This window comes from Strigops habroptila, chromosome Z, assembly GCF_004027225.2.
Source record: "Strigops habroptila isolate Jane chromosome Z, bStrHab1.2.pri, whole genome shotgun sequence".
Taxonomy (NCBI): Eukaryota; Metazoa; Chordata; class Aves; order Psittaciformes; family Psittacidae; genus Strigops; species Strigops habroptila.
Window position 1 is genome coordinate 29423086 of NC_044302.2, and position 25187 is coordinate 29448272.

A 25187-nucleotide genomic window follows, 5' to 3' on the forward strand; every position below is an offset into this window, starting at 1 on the left:
TAAAAGGATGAACAAGATTGTTCATAGAACTTCAGAACAGAGGTTTGCCGTGACAGCAACACCTCAGCATCTTACTCTAAATACGAAATAGTTGCGATAACATTCTTCCACAGAACTGGTCAGAATGTATCTAGTCTTTGCTTTACTAAAGCCCCTCACAGGATCAAAAGTAATTCATTAAAAGAATAATAATCTCCTGATTAAAACAAAAAAAAAAGCAAGCTACATCTTTCTCATGTTGAGCCAAAATGAAGGCTTATCTCTTTCATGTGGCTTGATGGAAGTGCAGGCCTTGTCAAAACTGGCTGCCGAATGAAAGAGTCACCGCAGCTTTTAGTTGTACGGGGTTTCTCGGACACACAAGTGTGAGAGACCAGCCACACAGAATCCTAGACTCACGGACTGGTTTGGGCTGGAAGGGACTTTAAAGCCACAGGCAGGGACACCTTCCACTACACCAGGTGGCTCCGAGCCCTGTCCAACTTGGCGTTGAACACTGCCAGGGATGGGGCATCCATCCACGATAACCACCTAGACGCAAATGTAGATGCAGATGCAGATGAGTAACATCTAGCTATTTTAATAATTTTGTGTCTTTAACTGCAGAAGAGTACACTGTGGTCATGACAAGCAAACATACCACCGTTACCCAAAGCAACTTAAATTTGACTTGATGTGTTAAGTGCAATTGCAGTAAAGCAGATGAAAGCCTCTACACGCGATAAGCACAGGACAAGAGCAAACTGGGCTGGAGCGGAAGGAGCAGGAGGCTCTGCTCGCTTCGGGACGCCTCCTCTACCCGCCCGTGAAGGGAAGACAGTCTATATTTTTCATGAGGAAGAACAGGGCCTGAACTTTACAATAAAAACTAACTTTACAATAAACACTAACTTATCAAAAAACAACCTCGTTAAGGCGATAATTGTGTTCTTTAAGCTCGGGCTGGGTCTCCCCCAGCAAGACCGGAAAGCACAGCGCTGCCCGCAAACCCCGCGGGCACACGGACAACCAGTCCCCGCCCCCTGCGCCGCGAGCAAACCACGCCCGCGCCCCACCGCCCGGCCGAGCCGGCTCGGCTGAGGGTTCGGTCCCCTCAGGGCACCGGCGTTAACTGCCCGTGTCGGTGCCGCTCTCCCCGACCCCGCCGGCCGCCACCTCCTCAGGGCGACGGGGCGGGGCGCCCGCCCGGCCTCACCTACCTCCCACCGCGCCGCTGCCGCCGCTGCCGCCTGCGCGAAAAGGCCGCGCGCCACCGGCGGCACGGCAGCCAATGAGGAATCTCGCTCGCCCTTCCGTATCGCCTTCCTCCGGCCGCTGCTGCCAATCGCGGTCGTTCCCCTTGCCACCCGCCAATCCCGGCACTGCTCCTGCTCGTGCCCCTGAAGGGGCGCTTCCGCCCGGCCCGGCCCGGCCCGCCGGAAGTGTGATGTGGCCGAGAGCGGGTCGCCATGGTAAGTGCGGGGCGCGGGCGGGCGGGGGGCGGCTCCGCCGCTGTGGGACCGGCTCGGGCCGCTTCCCGGCGCCTTCCTGACCGCCCTGCCAGCCGAGCGGCGCCCTCTGGGTCTGCTGGCGCCCCACAGGCCCCGTACATCCTGTCCTCGCCGGGCCTTTGAGACCCCTCAGCGGCCGAGGCCTCGCCCCGCCGCGGGGCAGCGAGCCGACGGGATTGGAGCCGTCCCAGTTCTACCGTAAAGCCTGGCTTAGCAGTTGGTGTAGCAGTATGGCAGACGAGGCGTGTTTGGGTCCCTCTGCCTCCCTGCCTGGCCCGGGTGCTCGCTGGCGCAGCAGCCCCCGCTCCGAGCTGCAGTGCACCTGTCAGGATGGTGTTTCTGTCTCTTCTCACATTCCGATTTAGTGGATATGTCGATGGGAATCTCGCTTCCAGAGCAGTAAACTGAATCTTGGCACTGACTGCTGTTCTCGTTTTACAGGAGTGGTGCCAGGATCCTAGGTCCGTCTCCTAAGGGAAAGTGTAATGGTGCACATAGAACTGACCTAGAGGCTTACTAGCATTGCCATTCATGTTTTCTGTGGTTTCTGCTTTTTTGGGTTTGGGGTTTGGTTTGGGGTTTTTTCCATTCTGTGTATAGAATATAAACAAGTTATTTATATTCTCTATATGACAGGACAAGGGAGGATGGCTTTAACCTGGCAGAAGAGAGATTGAGATGAACCCTTAGGCAGCAGTTCTTCCCTGTGAGGGTGGTGAGGTGCTGGCACAGGTTGCCCAGAGAAGCTGTGGCTGCCCCGTCTCTGGCAGTGCTCAAGGCCAGGTTGGACAGGGCTTGGAGCAACCTGGTCTAGTGGAAGGTGTCCGTGCCCGTGGCAGGGGATTGGAACTGAATGAGCTTTAAGGTCCCTTCCAACCCAAACCAGTCTGTGATTCTATGATTATATTTACATTTGGGTTAGAGTTAAAGCTGTGCTGTGAAATAATCTTTGGCAGCTAAGACAAAGATCTTTATATAAGCAGTGCAAATACATGATTTTAAAATGAGAAGGAAAAACAAAGGAATAGATAAGAGGAAAAAATAAAAAACAAACTAGTTTTCTCTGTAGAAATAAAGGTACATAACCTTCACTTCAACACAGATTTGTTTTAAGTGACTATTTTCATAATTTTTCTTAGAATCACACAATGGTGTGTGTTGGAAGGGACTCTTAAATATCACTTAGTCTGATGCCCTCTGCCGCAGACAGGGACACCTTCCACTAGACCAGGTGGCTCCAAGCCCCGTCCAACCTGTCCTTGGCAGGTTATCCATCACCAGTGATTTATACTTTACAACTTCCACTGAATCTTTTTGTACTTCCTACGTATTTATTAAAAGATCAGTATCTCTTGAACTTTCTGATGGTTCAGTTCAAAAAAAAAAGTTCTTAGGCACCAGATCTTGTCACCAGCAGGAAATTGCTGGAAGTTGCTCACCTGGGCATTCCTTGGCAGATCTTTTAGGTGAACCTGTTCTAATCTGTGGCTTCAAGCAGTGAACAAAGAGGTTTCATGCTAAGAGGCATAAATTATCTCAGAAGATCTGAAACATGCAAAGAGAAAACAAGATAGAAGGGAACTGAATACCTCACCTCTAATCAGTGCCTCGCAAAGGCAGATACTGTAGAAGCAGAGCATCACCTTGCTGTTTTCCATAGTACTTAAAATGATTTGAGATTGTAGAAAAAACGCAAGATAACCTTGATGATCATTGAGAGAGACAATTACGTTGCTAGTTTAGAACTTAAATATAACACTAATGTTTATACTTAACAAAAAGATTATGGCAAGTGTAAGAGATCTTGCAGGAATTTTATACTTGTCCATCTTGCTTGTTGGAGGTTTCTCTGTATTCTTCAAGGAACCAGAGATAAGATAGAATCTTTTAATGAGATTTTTCTTGTGATTTTATGTCAACGTAGGTTAGAGTAAGATTCCTCAGTCTTGTGGTGCTTGAATTTCCTCAGAGAAAACAATAGCCATCACGGCATATCCAGGACTTTGGATTTTCCAGAAATCTACCTTGGTGCATGGCTGTTTAAAACAAGTTGTTGTTTTATAGTTGTGGTGGTGTAGGATTATCAGTCATGAGCTGTAGTTAATGATGCTTTCTTTTGAGCTCACACTTGACTGAGATGGGAAGCAGCTGCTGTCCGTGTATCAGCAAATGGGAGAGAGTAGAGATACAACTCCAATTTGTTCTCTTTCTCCAAAGAAAATGAGCTGCAACTGTGGCCATTAGCACTGTGAACAAAGTAGGTTTTGGAGCATTAATTTCCAAAGGACTTTATCCCTTGGAACTTTCTATCCTATTGTCTCCCAGGCTTCCTTATTACATTCTTACTAAGCAAGTCAAAACTTGTCCTGGGTGAACGGCCAGCTGCTGCTGAACAGCATATATGCTGCTTCTACCTTTCCTTTGTGTGAAAGCACAACTTGTGTTTGTTTTTCTCCTGTTCACTGCCAGTGAGTAGAAAAAAAATACTATTTTAACTTAAACCAACTTTGAAAGCAGGTAGAAGCTGCTCAATGGATTAAAGAGTTACTGGAAAAAGAAAGGATTCAGTATAATGGCACAGCTGCTTAATTTGTTTAGAAGTGTGTATATTGTTTACTGACCCTCAGAAATCATGTGTCAACTTCTGCAGTTTTGTATCTGAAAACTCAACAAAACTTTTCCTAGTGGGGTTGAGAAAATTGCCAAATGCCCATGGTGTGGTAGATGGGAAAAACGGAAGAAGCCTAAAGTAACATTAAAATTGATGATGAGCCTCTCACCTGCTGGAGGGTGGTATTCACTTTCCTTTGTAGCAACAACGTACAAATGCAGCCAAACAGTACACATACAAAAAGCATCTTAGTAGATACATTTTGTGTCTGTAATTGCAATTTGGTAACGAAGAAAATCAAAAATTGCAGAGAACTTCACAAAGATGGCTGCTTTTCTTTCACTCTCTGGTTAGGTCTGACCTCAAGCCCCACATCACTGCTGAAAAAATTTATTTGGGAACTTTCCGTGAGGACAAACATTTCTGCTACAATCTTTGTTGCTGTCTTAGAATGGTGTTTATAGAAGGAAGGGGAATTGCTTATATAACCAATTGTAAAAACATTCATTAGTAAATATTAATCCAAACCAAGCCCTTGGATATAAACATACCAGAATCCGAGACACTGTTGTGCAAAAGTGCTTTCAGGAATCAAGTACAAGGTTTTGTGTTTGGTTTATTCAACGTTACAGAGAAGAATTGATCCTGATTCAAATTTGCCAGTATCTTTGTTTTTATTGTGGCCTAAAGGTAAATAGGATTGAAGACATCTCCTAGTTCATTTTACAGTCTAAAGGCGTCTTTGTATTGTGAATTTATTTTGGAATAGCAGTGGACAACTTTTTACATGTCAGTATTATAACGCCATGAGGCATTGTATTTTTTTAATAAGAAGCAATTAGAATTTCAGGGAGTTACAGCTGCAGTAACACATTTTTCATCTGATAAAGCCTTTTCTACCCAGTTAATCTAATTTTGCTGGAAATCTGAGAGTTTTACGCCAAATCTGTAAATCTGTAAGAAGATGCTAGGACCTCCTTTGCCACCAGCTGTGCAACAACTGACTCACATCCCTGCAGTCAATACTTGCAGCTCAGGCATGCCCCTAGCAGTAGGAACAAACACTGCTAATTGAGGAGAAAGCAAGAAAGATTGCTCTCCATGATTGCTCTCCATCTCTTTCCAGAACGGAAAGATCATACTGTCCCTTTACTGCATGCGGCATCTTCTTAGGCTTTCTGTAAAGATGTTCAGGATTGCAGTTCAGCTTTGAATTGCACAGGCTTTCTGTGGAGATAAGACATTCAGTACTTTTTTCTTGTTGTGCTATGGAGCCATCTCTAGTTAGTTTGTGGGTTTTGCTTGTGACTTTAGTATGATAGTAGAACTTTCACCACAACATTATTTTCCTAAATTCATCAAACACTGGCAGATAAAATGTTAGCTGTATTGCAGGCGTCAAAAGTATGCAACACAACAAAGCAAAAATATTTCAGTGTCTTCATTTTTGAGATCTTCTGACTTTCTGCCATGTCTGTGTTACAAACATATGCTTTTTGCATGCTTCTTTTGATAGAATAAGGATGTTGTGTGGTTCAAAATGTGCTGGCATGTTAAAATGGCTCATCTCTTCCATTCACACACACAGACCTTTTACTCTTTATTAAGACTTTCTTGTAAATTCGAGGTAAACAAACTAGGCAGCGTGGTGTGCAACTGCAGAAGGGAGAGTTAGCTAATATGACAGAAACAATGCTGCTCAGTTACCGAGATCACAGGGATGATAAAAGTTTATAATGAGGCTTTGGTGAACAGAGAGGGAAGCCAGAACTTGCTTACTTGTGGGAGAGAATGTCTTTTTCTTTACATAGATATTTTTTATCATTCTGTTTGACTACACTCTAGAAATCTCTAGTGTTAAGATTTTTGGGGCAGGAGAGGCAAAAGAGCTACAAATCAAGATCTGTGTCCTCTTAGAGAGCTCTATAGCAATGGCTGAGTACCACCTACTCCATTTATAGCTGCAGAAACTCATTAAGTTCCCTGTTGCTCTGGAGAATACACTTAGATTCAGCATGCTGAAAAGGGGATTATAGAGTTTATTGCTGTTATCTAATGGCAGAAGGGAGCAGAGAAAAAAATCTCTGTAAAATTGTGAACTACAGAATCTGCAAAAGAAGACATGGAGTAAACAATATGTTAAGCTTTTACTGTCATATCTAACATAAGTCTCTCTTGAGTAATCAAACAGACATACAGCTCTGTATACGTAACCCTGATAAAAAAAGCTTAATATTGTAACTTCACTTTGTTTTTTCATGTAAGATTTTTTTCTGAAATGCTGCATCTGCCAGCTGCTTACACCAAAAGGTCCTTTTTGAAACTCTTGTCTAGCTGTTGGGGCAAAGAAGAAGGAATTCAAGTAAGCATGGAATTTCAACATCGTCACTTCAGGTGTCATTTCAGTGTTGGTCTGTGGACTTGAATGGCAGTGAAAAAATGAAATATGTTAAAGTCAAGAGAGCTTTTGTGGGAGGGGACAACTGTTTGCATCTGTTAATTCATTATCTAGTTGTTTAAATAGATTTGTTCTGTTTTAAACAGATGTATTAGTCTTCAGTTGACTGAAAAGCATACGTGTTAGTTCCTATGTGCTGTACTTGCCATTTAAATTAAACAACATACTTCTTCAAGAAATGTCTAGGGAAAGATTCCCTATTGCTCTAATCAAGCCTTAGCCTAAATTTTATGAATGCAAAAATACATATTTTAGGCAGAACTTTGAATATTTTAGGCAGAAGTGTGAATTAGCATTAAATATTGCACTTAAATGCCTTATAAACTAAATGCTAGGGTAAGTGTTTGGTAAATGTAAGGTAAAAAACCCTATTAATGTTGGAGCAATCAATAACTGCTAACTGGTATTTGGATACTTATTAAGCACAAACCAGGTTTTTCTGAAGACCTTGCTTAGTTCTTCAGTGTAGTTTTGCCAATAATCACTTTAAACTTAACTGATTTTCAAGTTTTGTATTTTTCTTACAGTTCTAATTAGCATGCCTCTTTTACAAATGCTTACTTTCCATTCATTTTTATCAGATTACATTTGGCAGCAGTGGGAAAACAAATTATTTCAGAATAGGTTGGAAAATAATATGATAATGTGCATGTTTTAATTAGTTTTCAGCAGTTGCTTTGACCTACAGGTTGAGAGTAGCCCTACATGGTTTATTTCCTATTACTGTTTTCAATATTATACTCCTAAAAATTAGATTTAGACTGGGGAAATATGATTTGCAGTACCAAATAGAAACCTTAGATAATGAGCATTTTCTTTTTCACATTTTTAAGGATTTTGTTAAAATGTCGTAGATTGATTTAACTTCTCTATGATAGGATTTGAAGCTGATATTACGGTTTTAATGTAGGCTTCTACATTTTTATCAGCACTTGTGTAGCCACAGTGTAACTACACCAAGAGTGTAAGCTCTTGGTCACGTTTTAGTATTAGAAAGGCAGCTAAATGATTGGGTATCAGCATGTGTTTCTTTGGTTCCAGAGAACACAATCATCAATTTTATAACATTAAGGAGGGAAAAAGAAAAAAAACCTGTTCCATAAAGACTGTATATTCTTGCATCATATTACACAAATGCAGTTATGATTTCTTTAGAATATTTCAATAATTTATCTGTGTTTGCCCACATAAATTGATTATTTTAATAGTAACCTAGAGCAAAGTTTAACAACTTGATGGCACTGCAATAGCCTCTCATTTCATAGCACACACGGATGAAATCATGGTCACACCACGCTTAGACAGAGTAATCATTTTGTAAATACTGAAAGTCAAGGGAAGATTAAGCTTTGATTTCAGTGTTAGGTTTGTTGAGATAAATTGGGAGAGCTTTTGTTTTAGGCTTTCTACCAACCCAGGGAGACAACAGCATGGGCTTTATGTTCTCCTGCATGGCTTTTTGTTTGAGTTTGTTGTTTTTTTTTTCCCCTAGAACTGTGGTATCATGTGGCTTATTTTAAAGGAACGTGCATGAGGCAAGGGGATATTCAGCATTTCCTTCCATGACACATACAGTTGCATCAAAAGTTATGATGTAAATTATTACAGTGCTATCCAAGGGTTGCATCATCAAGTAGTTCAGAATTCTGTGGTGCTGTCTGCAGATACATGGAACAAAACCATACCTGAATCTGAGAATGTAGGAGTGGTGAAATGAGTAAAGAGTACAGAGTTGCTGTGGGTGATATTTTCACTGTAGGAAAAAGTTTAGGATTATTGCATCTATTATGGCTATGTTTGCTGAGGCTCGTGATCTACCAGTGATCACTGAAAATGTAAGTGATCATATGAGCGTGTCTTTCCTTTCAGCGCATTGAATTCTGTACTCTTACAAACTGCAAAAGTTGTTGATAACCAGAACTCTGAGCTGCGTCTTTTGTTTTTTTCTTCTCCCCAACTGTAGTAAATTTAATCCAGACTAAATTGCAGAAGCGACAACATTGTATATAATCAGGTTGACAGCACTCTGCAAATGTTGTGGCTCATCAGGATTTCCTTTCTAAGCCACACAGGAAATTTTTCGCTCTAAATCAACACTTTATTGAAGTATATTGAACTTTAATTTGTGCTTTTGTATGTTAAGCTTTTGTTACCATGTGCTATTCCATGGATTTCTTTTTACTCCATCTGCAAGCTCTGCCTTCTGTCTCTCTTCATTCCAGAAAAAGGAGGTGATTGTGTCTTCCAGAGACGACTGGAGACTCTTTCTTTTCTTATAACTCCCTGGTTTGCCTCAGCATCCTCTGTGCTATCAGCTATGCTGTTCAGATGCAGGCTCAGATGGAAATACATTCAAATGTCTCTAGTTGTAAAGTTTTGTCTTCTACCTGCCATATATTCACGAGTAGTTCTAATACATGCCACCACTGCTAATCTGAACACAAGAAAACTTTCAGGAGTATTCATTCTTTTTTTCTGTGGTGTATTATATGGAATTATTTTTAGTAAGATACAGTATGGTCAGGGAAATATTGAGGTGTTTTTTTAAGGTCTAATTTGGGAAATTATTTTAAAGAGCCTTTGGGCATGTGGGTCTCAAAGCTAAAATCTGTGGTTTTCAATTTCTAAAGACTTATGAAAAAACTTGCTCTTGCAAGTTCTGCTGAATACAAGACGTCATTAGTGCTGCAGGTGATGTGATAGCACTCAGCACATACCTGAAGACAGCACACAGGAGATGGGGGCACGACAACAGTGTTACGTAAGTAACGCAGAGTATAACTACTACTGTGTTTCCACCATGTCAGAAATGGGCCAAATGCAGATGTAGAAAATGTCACTGTACATAATGAAAGCCGCAGCTTGCACTGTAGAACAAGATTAAAGTACTAGCCCTGATTATTCTCTGGATTTGCAGTCTGAGTCTTGGGAGTTGGTTGGCTCTTCACCACCCTGTGGATGCAGCCTAAAAGATGGCGTCAATTGCTCCATGTGCGGAAGAGGTTCACAGGATCTACATTAAGCCAGTCAAAATGTTTGAAAAATTACAATTAATTACTTTTGCATAAGAGGAATCCATTTTAACCAAGTGAAGTGCAACCCACTCACATATTTTCCAAATAGTTTGGTATGTGAATGCAGTAGTTTTTTAAAGGATTCCGAGTCCTGTATGACTCTTACAGCAGCTTTTAATTACATCAGTTCAAGCAGCTGGATATAAATCACTCTTTTGTAAATTCAGCTGGGCCATAAGAGTTACTTCAAATGTGAAATGTGAAGCCATTTCCTTCAGAAATAAATTTTTGTTTTCAGTTTAAAATTGTAGTGAAATTTTAAAATATGCATGTGTGTCCTTTTAAAGTGGCTATGTAGGTAAATGTGTAATTCAGAGCACATTTCAGTGGAATGGCTTCTGGAATTACAGAGATGCCCTACGCTGCGTATCTGGAGAAACACAGGAAAAGCCCAACAAAGAACAATTATATACTGCCCTTATTGATTGACTAATAGCACATTTCATGAGTATACATTTACAGTCCCTGCTTAAGAGGAAGCAAGTGTGCCCTTCTGCCATTTTCGTGTGTTGAAGTACCCGATACCACTAGCCTCCTTGGGAAGCAGCTGCAGGAGAAAGCTTGCAGGAATTCATGGGAACCAAGCTCTGGCAGGCACTGCACTGTGAGATGTTGAGAACAGCTGTCTCTCCCAGAGGACTGATCAAATTAATCAGTTGATAGGGAGTATCTGGCTTTGCTGAGAGGCAGCCACTTCTGGATCCGGCCCTGTCGCGTTCCTAGACCCACAGGAGCCAGGGGACGCTGCCTCTTGTAGGTTACAAGGGTTGTCTCTGCACAGGAATTGAGAGTTCCCTAGTTTCTGAAGTTGGCAAAAGTTTGTGCCTAATACAAAGGCAAGATTATACTGATAATGTTGGACAGTGTTGTCCTTTATGAATGATACGTCCACTATTTACGACATGGTAGAACAGAAACGATAACTTGGCTGTCTAAGCTAAAATACTAAAGCTAAAATGCTAAGCTAAACTAAACACGATTTAGCAAATGCTGTGGCTTGGGAAGAAAGCAGGTGGCCCTCCCTTGAAGACCTGAGGGCTGGCTTTGCGCGTTGGATCACCATGCCACTTGTGGAATGCCCCCTCTCCGTGTTCTCGCTCATCACAGACACCTTCCTGGGAGTCAGCTGCATGTAGTTCACATTTACTCTTCAACTTTCTCCACTGTCTACCTTCTCTCTGCATCCTCATAATCACATTTTCATTCTGTGCCTTTGTCTCTCAGGCTGTGGTCATAGAAAGGGCATGAGAATGAAGGGATGCACTTGGGAATTTTGCTTGTTAACCTAGACATTTTAATCAGTTTGTGTATCTAGCCCTGCCTAATGCATGTGTTCAGACTGGCAGTTATATGCATGTGCTGGTATTGCTTCATATGATTCATGGAGACTTTTATGTAAGCTAAGGTTTTGTGGCTTGGGTTTGGGTTTTTTTTTTTTGTTTGTTTGGGGTTTTTTTTTTTTTTTTTTTGTTAGAAGGTTTTATATCTCGTATCCAGAAGGCTCATGGCTGTTCCAATGGCTTTGCTTCTACTAGAGCTTCTGGGTTTTGTCTTTTAATTTCCTGTTAATGCAATAGTGAACTGAAATACTGTGTTTTTCTTTTATAATTCTCCTTAACTATTTAGAAAAATTTGTCTATCAAAACGTTAGAATTTTGTGATATAGGAAGAAAGTGCACATAGATCATCAGAGATGTGCCTCAGGCAATGGAAATGGGAGCTATGATGTGCCCTTAAATCCCACTGAGATCTGCTTGAAGAAGGAAACTGCGGTATAATGTCCCTTCATAAGTGCTAAATATTTACACTTGGTTAAATGCTACTATTCAGCCTTCTGGGTTTAGCAGTACAAAAAAAATGAGACATTTAGACACATCATCAGGACTCCAGAATAAAGAGTGAATTTATGGTATTTGCTTTGCCGTTTCTCTTGGAGTTCAGACTAAATAGGATTTGCAAATGAGGGTAGCTGAGCAAAGAGAAGATAAGGCTCTTTGAAGTAAGCAATTGCCACATATGCTACCTGCTGCTGTTAAGTTGACCAAAATGTCAGTTGAGACATGCTAAGTTTAAAAAAAAAAGAAAATAACAACAATAGAACTGTAGCTTCATGCAGCTGGATTATTTTCACATTATAGGAAGAATGTAAGTCTCAGATTTGGGACTAATTAATAGAATCACATGGACTAGTAGGTAAATATTTCTACTAAAAGTTTTGATGAACCTTGTGGAAGAAAAGAAAAAACTGTTGCTAGTGCATATTTTATTGGAATGGTGACATGGCACTTGCTGGAAATCAGCATCAGCCATCTTTCTTCCAGATTTTGTACTTGGTTATGAAGTTACAGCAGTCCTTACGTGAGTATCTTCTTTCCCCCCATAATGTTTATACTTCTGGAAAAGATTGCTTCACATCAGCAATGATAGTTGCTTATAAGTTAATATTAAAAAACATGTTGGCTACACAAGACTTCAGTTAAAAAAAACAAACAAAAACAAATGTTTGTGGGATGTACTTACTGCAGATTACTTATACTTTAAATTTTACCAAATAGCCAGATACAGTAACAGTTCTTCCTCAAGAATTGTTTCTTTTTACTGTCAATAGGCAGATTAGTTTTACTATCAGACAATAGAACTTCTGCTAAGGCAGTTCCTCCATTTGTCCATCATTTTCCATATAATTAGCACTTCTAAAAATGTATTTACAGTAAAGATGTTAAAAGGTGATTTGAAAACAAAATTCATGTTATCTTTTTGTAGTTCAGGTGGGCTTAATGGTGTGTGTTTCTACAATCTATTGAATTTCTGGTAGAGTTTTCATAATGCAGTTTATTAACAGTCCTTTTATATATTTCTTGTTATTCTCTGTCTTGGCTGCCACTGGTTTACTTGCCAGTTACTCTTCACCTCCACCTTCACCACCACCATGTTATATTGATGCGAACCACAGTTAATTGTGTTCTTGGCCAAGTGCGAACATCTGTTTTCTGTTACTCTTAGCCTGCTGCTAATGGGTTTCCACAAACTGGCTTTGGAACAGGTGCCTGGGAGCAGAACTGTAAGGTTTTTTTACCTTTACATTTGCTTGCTGTTTCTTTACCTTTCTTGGGGTGGATTGAGAAGGAAAAACTACCATTTGTGGAAAGGAAACTCTACCATTGTGTGCAACGTGTTGCTAAAGGAATTTCTGGCTCTTTGGCACTGTAGGTTTCACTTTTGGTTTTAATGAGCATTGTCTAAGGGATCACCTATTTTCTTCAGCTTATATATCAAGGGAAGTTTTGTACTGCAAAGATGTAATTTTTCTTTTTCTAATTTTATTCTGTAGTCTGCCATCTTCAACTTTCAGAGTCTACTGACTGTAATCTTGCTGCTTATATGCACCTGTGCCTATATCAGATCCTTGGCTCCCAGCTTACTGGACAAAAATAAAACTGGGTATGTAGTCTCTTCTTTTTACAAATAGAAAAGCTGTTCGGTTTTAACTGCAGTGTTTTAGTGTCCTCTAATGGTGTGTGATAATCCAAATCCTATTTTGAAAAATTACTCTTCGTTTTAAAAAATAAAATCTTCATTTTATACCTTGCAATAGAAAGCAGTAAGGTATTTGCAAGCACTTAGTTGCAATTTTATGGTAAGAATTTATTAACTCTATTAAAAAAGCCAGCTAATACTGTTTATTAGTTATTTTCTGGATTTCCAACTTTCTCATTAGATGCTTATTAAAAATACAGAAATAAGTGACAGAAAGAAAACATTTTCCTAAATGTGGCTATTGCTGTAATGATTTATCTTTTATTCTTAGGGTGGATAAGAAAATATTAAAAGCAGGAGCTGGATTTTTGTTAGCTTTCAAGATAGGCATTTTGGAGGTACAAGTTTGAAACACATCTTTAGCAATAATCTGTAACTAAAAACTTAAATATTTTTTTAAAGGAAGCAACACTATCCTTGTATGGTCTTTTAAGTCATTGGTTTGTATTCACCAAGATGAAGAAATTTGTAAAAGAGTTTTTGAAAGCTAACTTGTTTTTTTTCATCCTTTAGTCACACTAACTTCAAGTGTCACTTTTATTCCTAAACACATGTTCCTAAGTGACCAGGGGTTTTCTCCTTTGTTTTACCATTCTCCCTGAATGCGTTTCATGTTGCAGCGCCAATACTGCTGCAAAACAGTTCTTTACCCTGCTCAACGGCACATTTTTTTGGGGTGGCGAGAAATGGGGACAGCTACAGAGCCAGATCTGTGCCTCACTTAATGCTGTTAATACCCTTAATTCACCTTTTGGTTTATCAGTTTTCTTTGTGCTAAAAAGAATATGACTGTATGGTGGGTGCAATGAGCAATATGCAGAACTATGATTTAAATGCTGTGAGTTTGAAATAACAGTTGGGCAATTTTGACCTAGAAACCACTATGGGCATGCTCCGCATTTCAGTAATACTGTCACCTAAGGATGATACAAAGGAGAAAATATTTACGTAAGTAGGAATAATTCTAGCTGGTGATGTTCTAGGTGGAAAAAATCAGACAGGCTTTTGGGCAATGGGTGTTTGACTTGTCTACTTTTTCCGTTAGATAATTTGCTGTGAAAGAAAATGTTTTTTTCCCTAAGTATCTTCTGTCACTTCTTAATTTTCTGTCACTTAATTTTCAGAAAAAGTGTCAAGTTTTAAGTAGATTCTGCTCACCAAAACCTTTCAGTGTTTGTCTTCTGAAAACCTTTGTTGTAATTAACCTGGGGAGTTTCTGTATTATCACATGGGTTTTCTTTCAGCAGTGTAAGATACCCCAGGTATGCTAGCTTTTTTTTTCAGTTTGGAGTTCTAACATGAAAATGCTTGTGTCCTTTCACATGAGGCCGTGACGTTGTCACTGACATGAGAGATTTCTTTTGATAAAACATGGAAAGAAAGGATGACTTCATAAAGGACTGGAGGGTGGGGAGGGAGGCAAGGGGAATTTGAGTCTCTGCTGGTGGAAGGTAACACAATAGTCACTGAGGTATACACAGTAAGAAGTAAGAATATTTATTTTACTGATTAAAATTTTAGTGCTGTTCTTGGCAAGGAGTATTTCCTTTAATCTGGAGCCACTCTGTTTATTCTTGAGGCAAATCTGTCTGGAATACAATAGAATTCTCTTCATAAAATGTTTTCAAAGGGTGCTGACACAGTGGAGGAGTTGGGCGTTTGATCTGTAGGTTTGTATTTATAGAGATGTTGGACATACTATTTTGGTTTTTATATATAGCTTGTAGAGTACTTTGTACTGGAGAATAAAACGTTGGCCTGGAAGCAATGAAATTTGTTTCCTGGATGGTGGATGTTTACGTGGAGCTCATATGCTGTTAAACCCTGTCCCTCTTCACGAATATTCCATGCTCAAATTGAAATGTCTAGAAATACTGGATAAAACACATTCTAGCGATACTCCATTTTACCACAGAGATGATCTTACCTCATTATTCCTGCTCCAAATTAATGGCATAAAAAAGTAGTGATAAAATATTCAAGTGACAAGAGAATTGTTGATAGTTATTCACTGTATTTCGAAGTAAATGGTAACTTTGGTGAAGATTTAAATCCATTGATAGTGAGTAAAGAAACATGTTTCTGTTGGTTGGGAAACTGGGTTGCAAAGTGATGTCACCCATGCTCATAACGCAGTATTTCATCCCGTTGACTTCTACCAAAATGTGTCTTTTTCTACCAAGCCAACAGAATTTTAGACCTTCATTTTCCCTGACGCATCTGAGTGTTTCCATGTGCTTTGTCTTGAGCAATATCATTTAAGGTTGGGAAAACAAGTTGAGATTGACTGTTTCATGCTAACTAGAGGAAAATGCGTACCACAACATAATTCTCGCCTCCCTGCTAAGCAGAAAGATGTGTTAGCTTATGTGCAGCAGATATTTCCTTTGACTTGCCATAAGCATTGCAGTGGGGTGCCTCTCACACTCCCTCCTGCAGTGGCAATGGGGTTGTCCTGATAAACACATGGCAGCTGCATTTTGCAGCATTCCCAGTCTAGCAGCTAAAGTCTAAAGCCCCACTAAACCTTTCTCATCTTACTGGCTTTCATTTCTTTGTATTTTTTGCTGTCCAAAACCCAACACCACTCTCACGATCGTACTTTTAACATTGACACTGAAAGCCAGGAGTATGCAGCAGCTCATACACATTTGACTTATGGCTGCGAGAAAACTGCAGGTATGCAAGCCAGATTGACATATTCCACCTACATCAAAACAAGGGTGAGGATGAACATAAGGAGGAGAATAAGGAACAGTGCAATTACTTCGGGTAGTTGCTTCGGGAGGAATTATTTTGGAGCAGATTCATTCAAGGCAGCATCATTTCTGTAATAATCAAACAGGTTTTGACTTGAAGAGATACATGTCTTGGACCTGAGATTAACAGTAATGGAAAAGTCCAGGGGAGCAGAAGACCTGCACAGGCTTTTGTTCCAGTGTGAGTTCCCCAGATCATCCAGAGGCTGTGATTATAGCTGTTCAGCAGGCCCAGCCTTCAACTTGCTTTTGCTCAGCAGCAGACTATGTAGATAAACAGATGTACTGAGCTGTTTCAATAGCAGCACAAGCCTCTTAAAAGGGTACTGTTGTCATCTTTTGGAAGGCTTGTCAGTCCTCAAGTCAGTGGTGACTTTAAGATCATAAATTTTTAACTGCAGTAAGGGTAGCTGATGAAAGCCATATTCTGTTTTACACCTCCTACATCGGAAAGGAAAATTCATATTTTTGCCAAGAAGCAGTTTTTCTGGGGCTAGAAACAATGTACATTACTTCAGTTATAACCTCGCATAGTTACACACAATCAAAAAAACCCTGAGAAGGTAAAGAAATACCCTTGCTGAGATCGTGAGGCAAAATCAGCAGATTTATAGACTGCCTGAAGGAGTTAATATTCTTTTTCCCGGCTAAGATTCTTCAAATATGTGTAAGAAAAGGATAGTAACATTTTATTTCTTTGAACCCCTGGTCAGGTTTTTGAGAGATGGCAACATGAGATGCTGGACTGTGGAAGCTTTTGTGTTGACTTTGTAGCAGTAATCTGTAAATATTAATTTTACAGAGAGTAACAACAGTTTCAAGAGTCTTATGTGCCATCCATAGAGTACTAATGGGGCTGTGTGTTTTGCTCTGTAAGATTTACCCATTTACACATGAACGCCTTTTCACCTGCATGCATCTTCAAAAAGTGCATATATGTCTTCAGGTTACTTTACTGTATGACCTCTTAGGAACAGTGTGATGGTCTACATGCAGGGATTATTACTTCTGCTTGTGGAGCTATATAAAGCAGAAAAAAATGAGCTTTGACTGTACAGAAATACTTTTGGCTTGAAGTAAAACAGTCTAAAGCACAAATGAAAGAGCCTACTTTCTAAAAAATGAAAATGCTGGAATGCTGTTCACAAGGCATTTCACTTTGACTTCGGAAACCTCAGTCACTTGCTATCTCTTGGAACACTTGGTTCTCACCTGCCCAACACCAGACTTTTGTTTTAGAAATAAAGGAGAGGCTGTTAAATGGAAAGACAGAGGGATGCTGAAGTAAACGAAGACCATAAAAGAGGCCCTAAAATATGAAGTAGTCCAGAAATTATTTAAAAAAAAAAAATCAACACGGGATACGTTGCCTGCTGAAGTAGTGTGAGGAAGTGGCCCAAAACTACCTGTCTGCATTTATGCAGATAAAAAAAATAGGCAATTTTCAGAGACCGAGAAATGAGGAAGAGAGATAATGAAACCATTGTGGGTATGGGTTCAGAGCACTGTGGGAAAGCACTTGGAGAACTGCCATCACAGCAGGTAGTAGATAGAACCCCACAAATAACATAGACTGAAGTTACTGCTGATAAACATATCATGAGAAGGAGGAAAAATAATTAGGTTTTTTTTAGTCCATAAATCTACAAATAGACGATATAGTTGAATCCAGATGTTTTTACTGCATTTTGTACTATGCAATTATACTATAAGGAAACCTTCCTTTAGGCAAGCTTTCAACACAGTTTTGACCAGCATTTGTAAGGATAAAAGCTGGCTTCTGCTTCAGGATGCTTCAGTATTCTTCCCCTCTTCTTCATATCATAAAGCAGTCTTTGCTCGTGTTCCTCTTGAGAGGTCAATATGAAATTATTTTAGTTCACAGTTAAATTGTAAGTTTGGGATATACATGCTTGTACATCCCTTTGGATGTGTTCTGAATAGTTGAATCCTGCTTTTCTCCTGTGTTATTTCACTTGTGAGAACAAATGTTCTGGGCAAGCAGCATTAGAGAGACATGACAAGGTAAACCTTGGTAGGAGAGTAAAAACAAATCTGAATAATTGTTTTGCTATTTATTTCAACACAAGTATTTTACATCAGATTACACCTATGAGTATACTCTGCTAGAAAAGGCATTTTTATCTACTATCATTGAGGAAAATACAAAAGAGACACTACAAAGCATTAAATTTAAAGTACTCGAATTTATCATCTCTTACATTTGCAGGAAAACTTGCTTCAAAATCTTAACATAAGAAGTTTCTCATCTGCAATATTTCATACTCCAGTATTTTTTTAGTTCTGTGTTTTTTCTTTTCGTAATTTTCTGTCTGTGTTACTTTAACGTGGAATGTTGAATTCTGATTAAATCTCTAAATTTGGAACACAGACTGACTAAGCACATCTTTGTTTTCTTGCATGCAAAAAACCTTGCTAGGCTTAGCAAGAACTTTGTCACTCGTTTATTTCCTAGCCTGTACACCTCTGTGCAGGTATCTGGTGTTTTCTAATGTCAAGAAGAGTGTCAAGTTGATAAACTACTTTTAATTTGGATTGGTTTAGCATAGAAGAAGGCAAATCAGTTGACTTAAGTTATTTTATTAAACCAAGAGACTAATTAATTTATTTTATCTTTACAGACTGTTGGGAATATTCTGGAAATGCGCCAGGATTGGTAATTCTTTTTCTTTGAAATCTTTAGTTCTTTTTCTAGAGTATGCATTACTTATCAGGATAGTGTTTCCTTGTAGCAAGGAAAGCCATATCATACAGCATCTTAAAAAATGCAGGTTTTACCTCCATGAAATATAGTGAAGGTGGGAGGAGGTAGGGTATGACTGTCTTAGCATCATGGAATCCCGCATTTTCTAGTATCAATTCATGTATGTGGTGTTATTGCAAAAATCTTTTGGATGTTTTACTACACAAAATAACCATGGGCATACTTCTTACTAACATACAAAGAAACCAAAATCAAAAAAATTTATAAGGAATCAAAAAAGTGATTCCTTGTAAACTGCTGTCTATTTGAAATTCTAAAGGATTACTGACAAAAGCCAGATACTTAACCTTGTAGTAATTAACCAACATGAAATTCATAATGCAGTAAGGTTCTGTTCAGTCACAAATATCTGTTTTTCGCTCATTTAGTTAGCTTCTGTGCGCTTTTGAATTACACAAAGCTGTTGGTGTCAAGTGGCATCTATGGGCAGGCTGATCAGCTCTGATTTTAGACACTTTCCCATAATACTTATATTTATATTAAATCCTTATTCTGAATTTATTTTGAGAAGGAAATGGGAATATGCAACAGAAGTTTGTTCTTATCATTAAGGTAGATCCAAGATTTTTTAAAATTGACAAATCCATCATCAAAACAATGTTCTTCAAATTGTATTGTTAGTGCAGAGCAGGAACATTGAACTTGTAATTGTAGAGCTTCCTACTTGTCACTGAACCTAAAGGAAAAATGTATGGTTCCCTCTTGTGCGTTCTCAGGCTTTGAAAGGGACATGACATACATTTTTCAGTATGTCAGAAAGCATTGACACAAAACCCAAGGTTTTGTGAAGACCTGTTAAAATGATTGCAGATATTTTGCTATTTAGATAATAGACATAGCAGAACCAATTTTTGGTATTGTAATTGAAAGATAATGGCAAGGCGGTAGCTGTCAGAAATCAATTTTGAGCTGTATCAGGAAAAAAGAGAAGACTAAAAATTCTGCTGCATTAAGGTTGGTTCGAGGTTGAACACCTTAGCTTACTTTATTTTTTTATTAATATGAAAGCATATTTTTTTCATTAGCTATGCACAGCAAACTGCTTTAAAAACTTTTAAAGAGTTTTTTTTAAAAGAGGTTTTATGAGGTCCCTGACAACTTGGTAAAGTTAAGAACTGAAGTTCATCTGGAACAGTCTTGTTTTCCCATCATGTAGTAACATTAACAAGTTTACATTTGCTGCACCCAAGGTAATGTATGCATTATGGTGCCCCATACTGAACTGCATCCTTTTCTCTTCATGTAAAACACTAATTTCTTTTCAGCTTACATCAGAGTGGTCCAATTTGAGTGACAGAGGAGAAGGTAGCATTCTTACATTCTTTCCACATATTTCTAGACTTAGCAGTACCGTATTCTCAGTATGGGAAATGGGCTTTGAAGGTGATTCCCATCATTTTATTGTGTTAATCACAAATGCATGTAGAAAGTGCATGCTTTTACAAATGAAAATGCCTACTGACTTTCTTTACATTTAACTTGCCCAGTATGTTTAAACAACCTTTTCACATGTGCATAAGATTTTAATAACCAACAAGTGGTTACATATTTACCAAGTTGTGCAAAATGATGTTTAATCCTGCCACATGGTGGTTTCTCTTAAGAAAAGTAAGAGCAGGAAAGTATAACCCATATGAAAATTGTAATACTCTAAACTGTAGGAGGTGGACTTCCTCAAAAATTTATTTTAAACAGATGTGAAACTGTAGACATTAATTCATTCAGTTATTTGAAGTTTAATTAAATATATGCTAGATCATGACAACATCTTGTAGTGTCACTGCAGCAGGCACTTCTGCGTATGGGAGGTGCCACTACAAGTACTTTCTTTTGCTGTGGAAAGTTAGTACCTCCTGTATTTGAAATTCCTGGTGGTGAGCCTTGGCAGGTTTTTTTCATCAGTTTTTCTCTGAAAACTCTGTCTCAGAAAAGCTGGTTTATAGTAGGACAAAAGACCTTGCACAGCAAAAGGAAATGGAAGTTTGGGGTTTTTTAAATAAACAGGACCAGCTGTCTTTATGCTTCTGAACACATAAATCCAGGAATCTTCTTATTTTAAAGAGTCATTGCTGTGTTAACACCTCCTGGCAGTTTTTGTAGAATCACAGAATGGTTTGGGTTGGAAAGCACCTTTAGATCATCTAGTTCTAACCCATTGCCACAGGCAGGGACATCTCACAGTAGACCATGTCGCCCAAGGCTTCATCCAGCCTGCCTTGAACACCGCCAGGGATGGAGCATTCAAAACTTCTTTGGGCAACCTGTGCCAGTGCCTCACCACCCTCACTGTAAAGAACTTCTTCCTGGTAGCTAACCTGAACTTCCCCAGTTTAAACTCATTCCCCCTTGTCCTACTGCAGTCCCTGATGAAGAGTCCCTCTTCGGCATTCTTGTAGGCTCCCTTCAGATACTGGAAGGCTGCTATGAGGTCTCCACGCAGCCTTCTCCTCTCCAGGCTGAACAGCCTCAGTGTTCTCAGCCTGTCTTTATATGGGAGGTGCTCCAGCCGCCTGATCATCCTCGTGGCCCTCCTCTGGACTAGCTCCAACAGCTCCATGTCCTTCTTACATTGAGGACATTCTTGTTTTGTAGACTGGAAGTACCATTCAGTGCAGGGGTTCTGCTCTCCAGAGAGGTCAGTGGATTAAAGAAGAGTAATGCTGAAGTATCATAGACTCACAGACTGGTTTGGGTTGGAAGGGACCTTAAAGCTCATCCAGTTCCAACCCCCTGCCGCAGGCAGGGACACCTTCCACTAGATCAGGTTGCTCCAAGCCCTGTCCAACCTGGCCTTGAACACTTCTAGGGATATGTAAAAGTGTAAAGTAGGAGAGTAAAAACACCTGGATAGTTAAATAGAGGAGTTGCCCATGTAAATAGACAGCAGTCTGATTAACAATACTATATTCCCCTGATTGTGTTAGAGTTGCCTACTTAAAATTGGTTTGGGTTTGGTTTTTTTTTTCATAATTTATTTGCAGAGCAAGGGAGCTCTGTAACATTTTGTTCTGGACCAAACGAGTGGGAATATACTTTTCTTGAGTGCCTTTGCCACCAAATACAAGTCTGTTAATGGAGTAAATTTAACTTTCATCCACAGTCGGCCCCCAGAAACTGTGACACTCATTTGAAACAGTCAGAAATAGAGGTGTCTGTGCAACTTCTATGATCTGTTGACCGTTTTTATCACTAATCTGAAAATCTCTGGACCAGACCCTCTCCACATGCTAACAATGTTATGTCTCTCTAACAAAGAAGTAGGGCAGGCATCTGGCCATGTCTGGGCAGCTGTGAGCTCCCCAGACAGTTAGCTGGCTCTTGCATGATACCATGCATAGAAGATGCACAGTGCATATAGCCAGAGACCATTGAGGTACACCTCAGCTGACACTGAACAGCTTTTGAGCAGCGATAGCCTTTAGCCAGAAGTGGGAACAGGTCGAGTTAAAGGTTTGGTGTCTTGATCAGCTTTCCAGTGCCTGCCTCCTGACTTTCTTTGGCACTAAGAAACAGCAGCAATATATTCTTTTTTTCTTTTTAATGTTTTCCTGGAAACTGCATCTCAGAAAACATGGTTTGTAGTAAGATAGAAGTCCTTGTATCCAACCTTTGCTTAAAGCTTTGCTCCCAGTCTGTCTTTTACTGAAATATATTCTATCCTACAGCTTAGTTTTTCCACTCCCATGCATGTTCTTCCTACAACTGTAGTTGTAATAGCATTTCTTCCAGGTGCAATGGGGTAATTGCCATATTAGGTTAGGAGCAGCCTAGGTATGCTTAGTCATGCCTGAATTTTGGTTTGGTTTGGTGTTTGTTTTTCTCCTCCTCTCAGGTGAACGGAAGAGCCCTTACGTGGCTGTGTGCTGTGTTGTGATGGCCTTCAGCATTCTGTTTGTACAGTAGCAACTGGAGAGTGTCCTCTACGCCCTTCTAGCAAACATCAGAGCATGGAAGAACTTCTGGCAGGGGAAGATGGGAAAGGGTCATCAAGTCTCCTCTCACACATTGGATAGCCTGCCTCTTAATGGACACTCCCTCTCCTGCTAACAGACCATCATGTACAGTCTTAGTGATCGTAATGCAACTAACTCCAGGTGACACATGCTCATTAATGTCAAGGCAGTACTGATACTCCTGATGTAATTCTTGAGAGAGTGTCTGCTGTATATCTCAGCTTTATGGAAATTTTTTTTGCAGTTGAAAAGTTGGTGGGTTCTTTTGTTTGTTTTTTTTTTTAATAGACCTATTTAATGAAACTTCAAAATAATAAATGTAGCAATAGCAATAAGACCATTCATACAAGAATAAAAATCATTGTGACTTTTAGGATATGTTTTATGACTGTATTTTCAGTTCTTACTGCCTGAACAATTCCTGACATTTTGTGATAGCTGTACTCACATATTAAAAATAGGATCTATGGCCTAAGTTTTTATTCAGCTTTTGTTTTTTAAACTTGTCGTTCCTCAAATTATGTTTCAATATTTTTATTTTTAAGACAAAATATGAATAAAGGCACGGATCAGGATTGTAGAGATGTATGACTAGCTGCTGAGAAGGCACAGACATGGGATTTGACAGCTTGGACTGCTCTGTGTAAAATATCATATGTATTCGGTTTTAGAGATCTAGGTCTTGGGTAAATCTTGGGTAGATTGGTTTGGGTTGGAAGGGACCTTAAAGCTCATCCAGTTCCACCCCAGCATGCAGAGACACCTTCCACTAGACCAGGTTGCTCAAGGCCTGGCCTTGAAGATTCCCCAACTTCAGTATTGTGAGAACAGGTTTCTAAACCCTCTGCTGCTGCTGTTCCATGTTATGTAGAGTTGCTAAATCAGCTAAGTGAACAGTTAGCTTCTTAGGGGGTCTACGGATAAGGAGGTTGCGTGTCCCAGTATTCAAAAGGTGGAAGAAAACAACTAAATGAGATTACACTCATTGTTAATTAGGATTAAATTACCTTTAGTAATACTTTCCATTACCATTCATTCTATAATTTTGCAAACTTTTAGTAGTCTAGTAACTTACTTTAATAATGCCCAACAGGTGTGTTTACTCCAGATAACAGTATGGGTTCTTACTGACTGCATTTGAGTTGTCTGTTAGCAGTATTTTTTTTTTTTTTTTGTTGCTCTGAAAAGTTATGTGATCAGAATGAGCTAAGCTGGCAATAAAACACACTGAAAGGCACCTAAGTGTTGCCATTCTTGTTTGAAAAACTTGTTTCATAGAACCAGATTACCCTGCATTTAGAAAGAAAGCGATTATTAGTTATTACCTTTGTATGATCTCACATACACCTGCATATCTAAATCACCATTAGAAGTAATCATCCAAAACTGTTTTCTAATCTGGAGCCAGGAAAAATTAGATTTCTGCAATTTCGGCCAAATAAATACTCCTGGCTGTAAACCAGGCAGCTTCAAAGCTGTACAGAGCTGTGTGATGATGACCATACTGTGCATGCATAGAAGGCTTAAACTGCAGGGGACCTGGGGAGAGGCAAAATCTCTTTCTGTGACTTTAAATGTGGATACTGCTCCAAACATAGCATCAAAGCAGCTTATTTCTGGGTTTCAAAGGTGCCATTCCTATATGAGGGAGATTCCTGAGGAGTCTTGGGTTTTGACTGTCGGGTGTATACAAGTTCAAAATATGCAAAGAATCATCTGTTAACTTCCTGTATTAAGCAATTATATTCTAGTTTTTAATATTTATGGGGCTTTGTTGTAAATAATAGTGTTTGTATGGTATTTCACACTTTTCTAATTCATCTGAAGCTGTTCTAGTTACCAGATTAATTCTTAATAATCTGATATGTTTAGCTGTAACTAGGAACACCAGTGAAACAACCCAAGGAAATTTTTAGTTCTGAGAATCATGAAAACTATTGACATTGTATTGCAAAAGCCTTTCCTGTTCAGAGCATTTTATGACTGAAGTTCAGGCAAACAGTCCTCTTCCTGTTTGTTGCTTGCTGTTCGCACTTTAAAATTTATTTCTTATACAGTTCTTAATTTTGTCCTAGATGCAGGTTATTGATGGATACTTTCTAGTTTGGGATGTTTTTTATTTCCTCTTTATATGATATTTATGGGATGTTCATGGTGTGCTAGCTGCATGGTTGCTCAACAGTGCTACTTCAGCAGCAAAGTAAGTAACACATTTCTCAGTAGCTGCTGGCAATACAAGTTCAGCAGCACTAGATTGTGTGTAAGAAGTGAGTGTAGGCAGATGTGTTATCTATGACGGAGCCGCTCAACATTTGCCTCTAGTCAAAGTACCTGAAAACAGGATCTTTAAACTGTGACCAACTTCAGTTGTTTAAAAATGACTGCTTTAAGCAGGTGTTTGCCTCAGGATGAGTTCTTTATTTTTCAAAATATTGGCTTTGAAGAGGTTGATACCTCAGCTCTTACTAAGATATCTTTTCACGTGTTAGAAGCTATTCTGCTTTCTTTCCTTTCCTTTTC

General features: G+C 39.4%; 2 protein-coding genes across 8 annotated transcripts in view; one reads left to right on the forward strand and one right to left on the reverse strand.

Annotated features, from left to right (window-relative positions):
- The window catches only part of XRCC4 (X-ray repair cross complementing 4), a 182140-nt gene extending 180753 nt beyond the window's left edge, over positions 1-1387 (reverse strand). For 2 of the 7 annotated variants that reach the window (XM_030511447.1, XM_030511450.1), the window contains exon 1: positions 1200-1385. The gene's annotated coding sequence lies outside the window, so the exon portion shown is untranslated. Of the gene's footprint in view, positions 1-1199 lie in introns of all 7 variants that reach the window. The other 5 variants (XM_030511449.1, XM_030511446.1, XM_030511445.1 and 2 more) reach the window with 5 other exon arrangements.
- On the forward strand, positions 1032-23904 carry TMEM167A (transmembrane protein 167A). Its single transcript, XM_030511456.1, has 4 exons — positions 1032-1451; positions 12965-13074; positions 18572-18606; positions 22547-23904. Exons 1-4 carry the CDS (start codon positions 1449-1451, stop codon positions 22615-22617), a joined length of 219 nt encoding a protein of 72 aa, XP_030367316.1. The 5' UTR covers positions 1032-1448; the 3' UTR covers positions 22618-23904.
- Positions 23905-25187: the final 1283 nt, after the last annotated feature.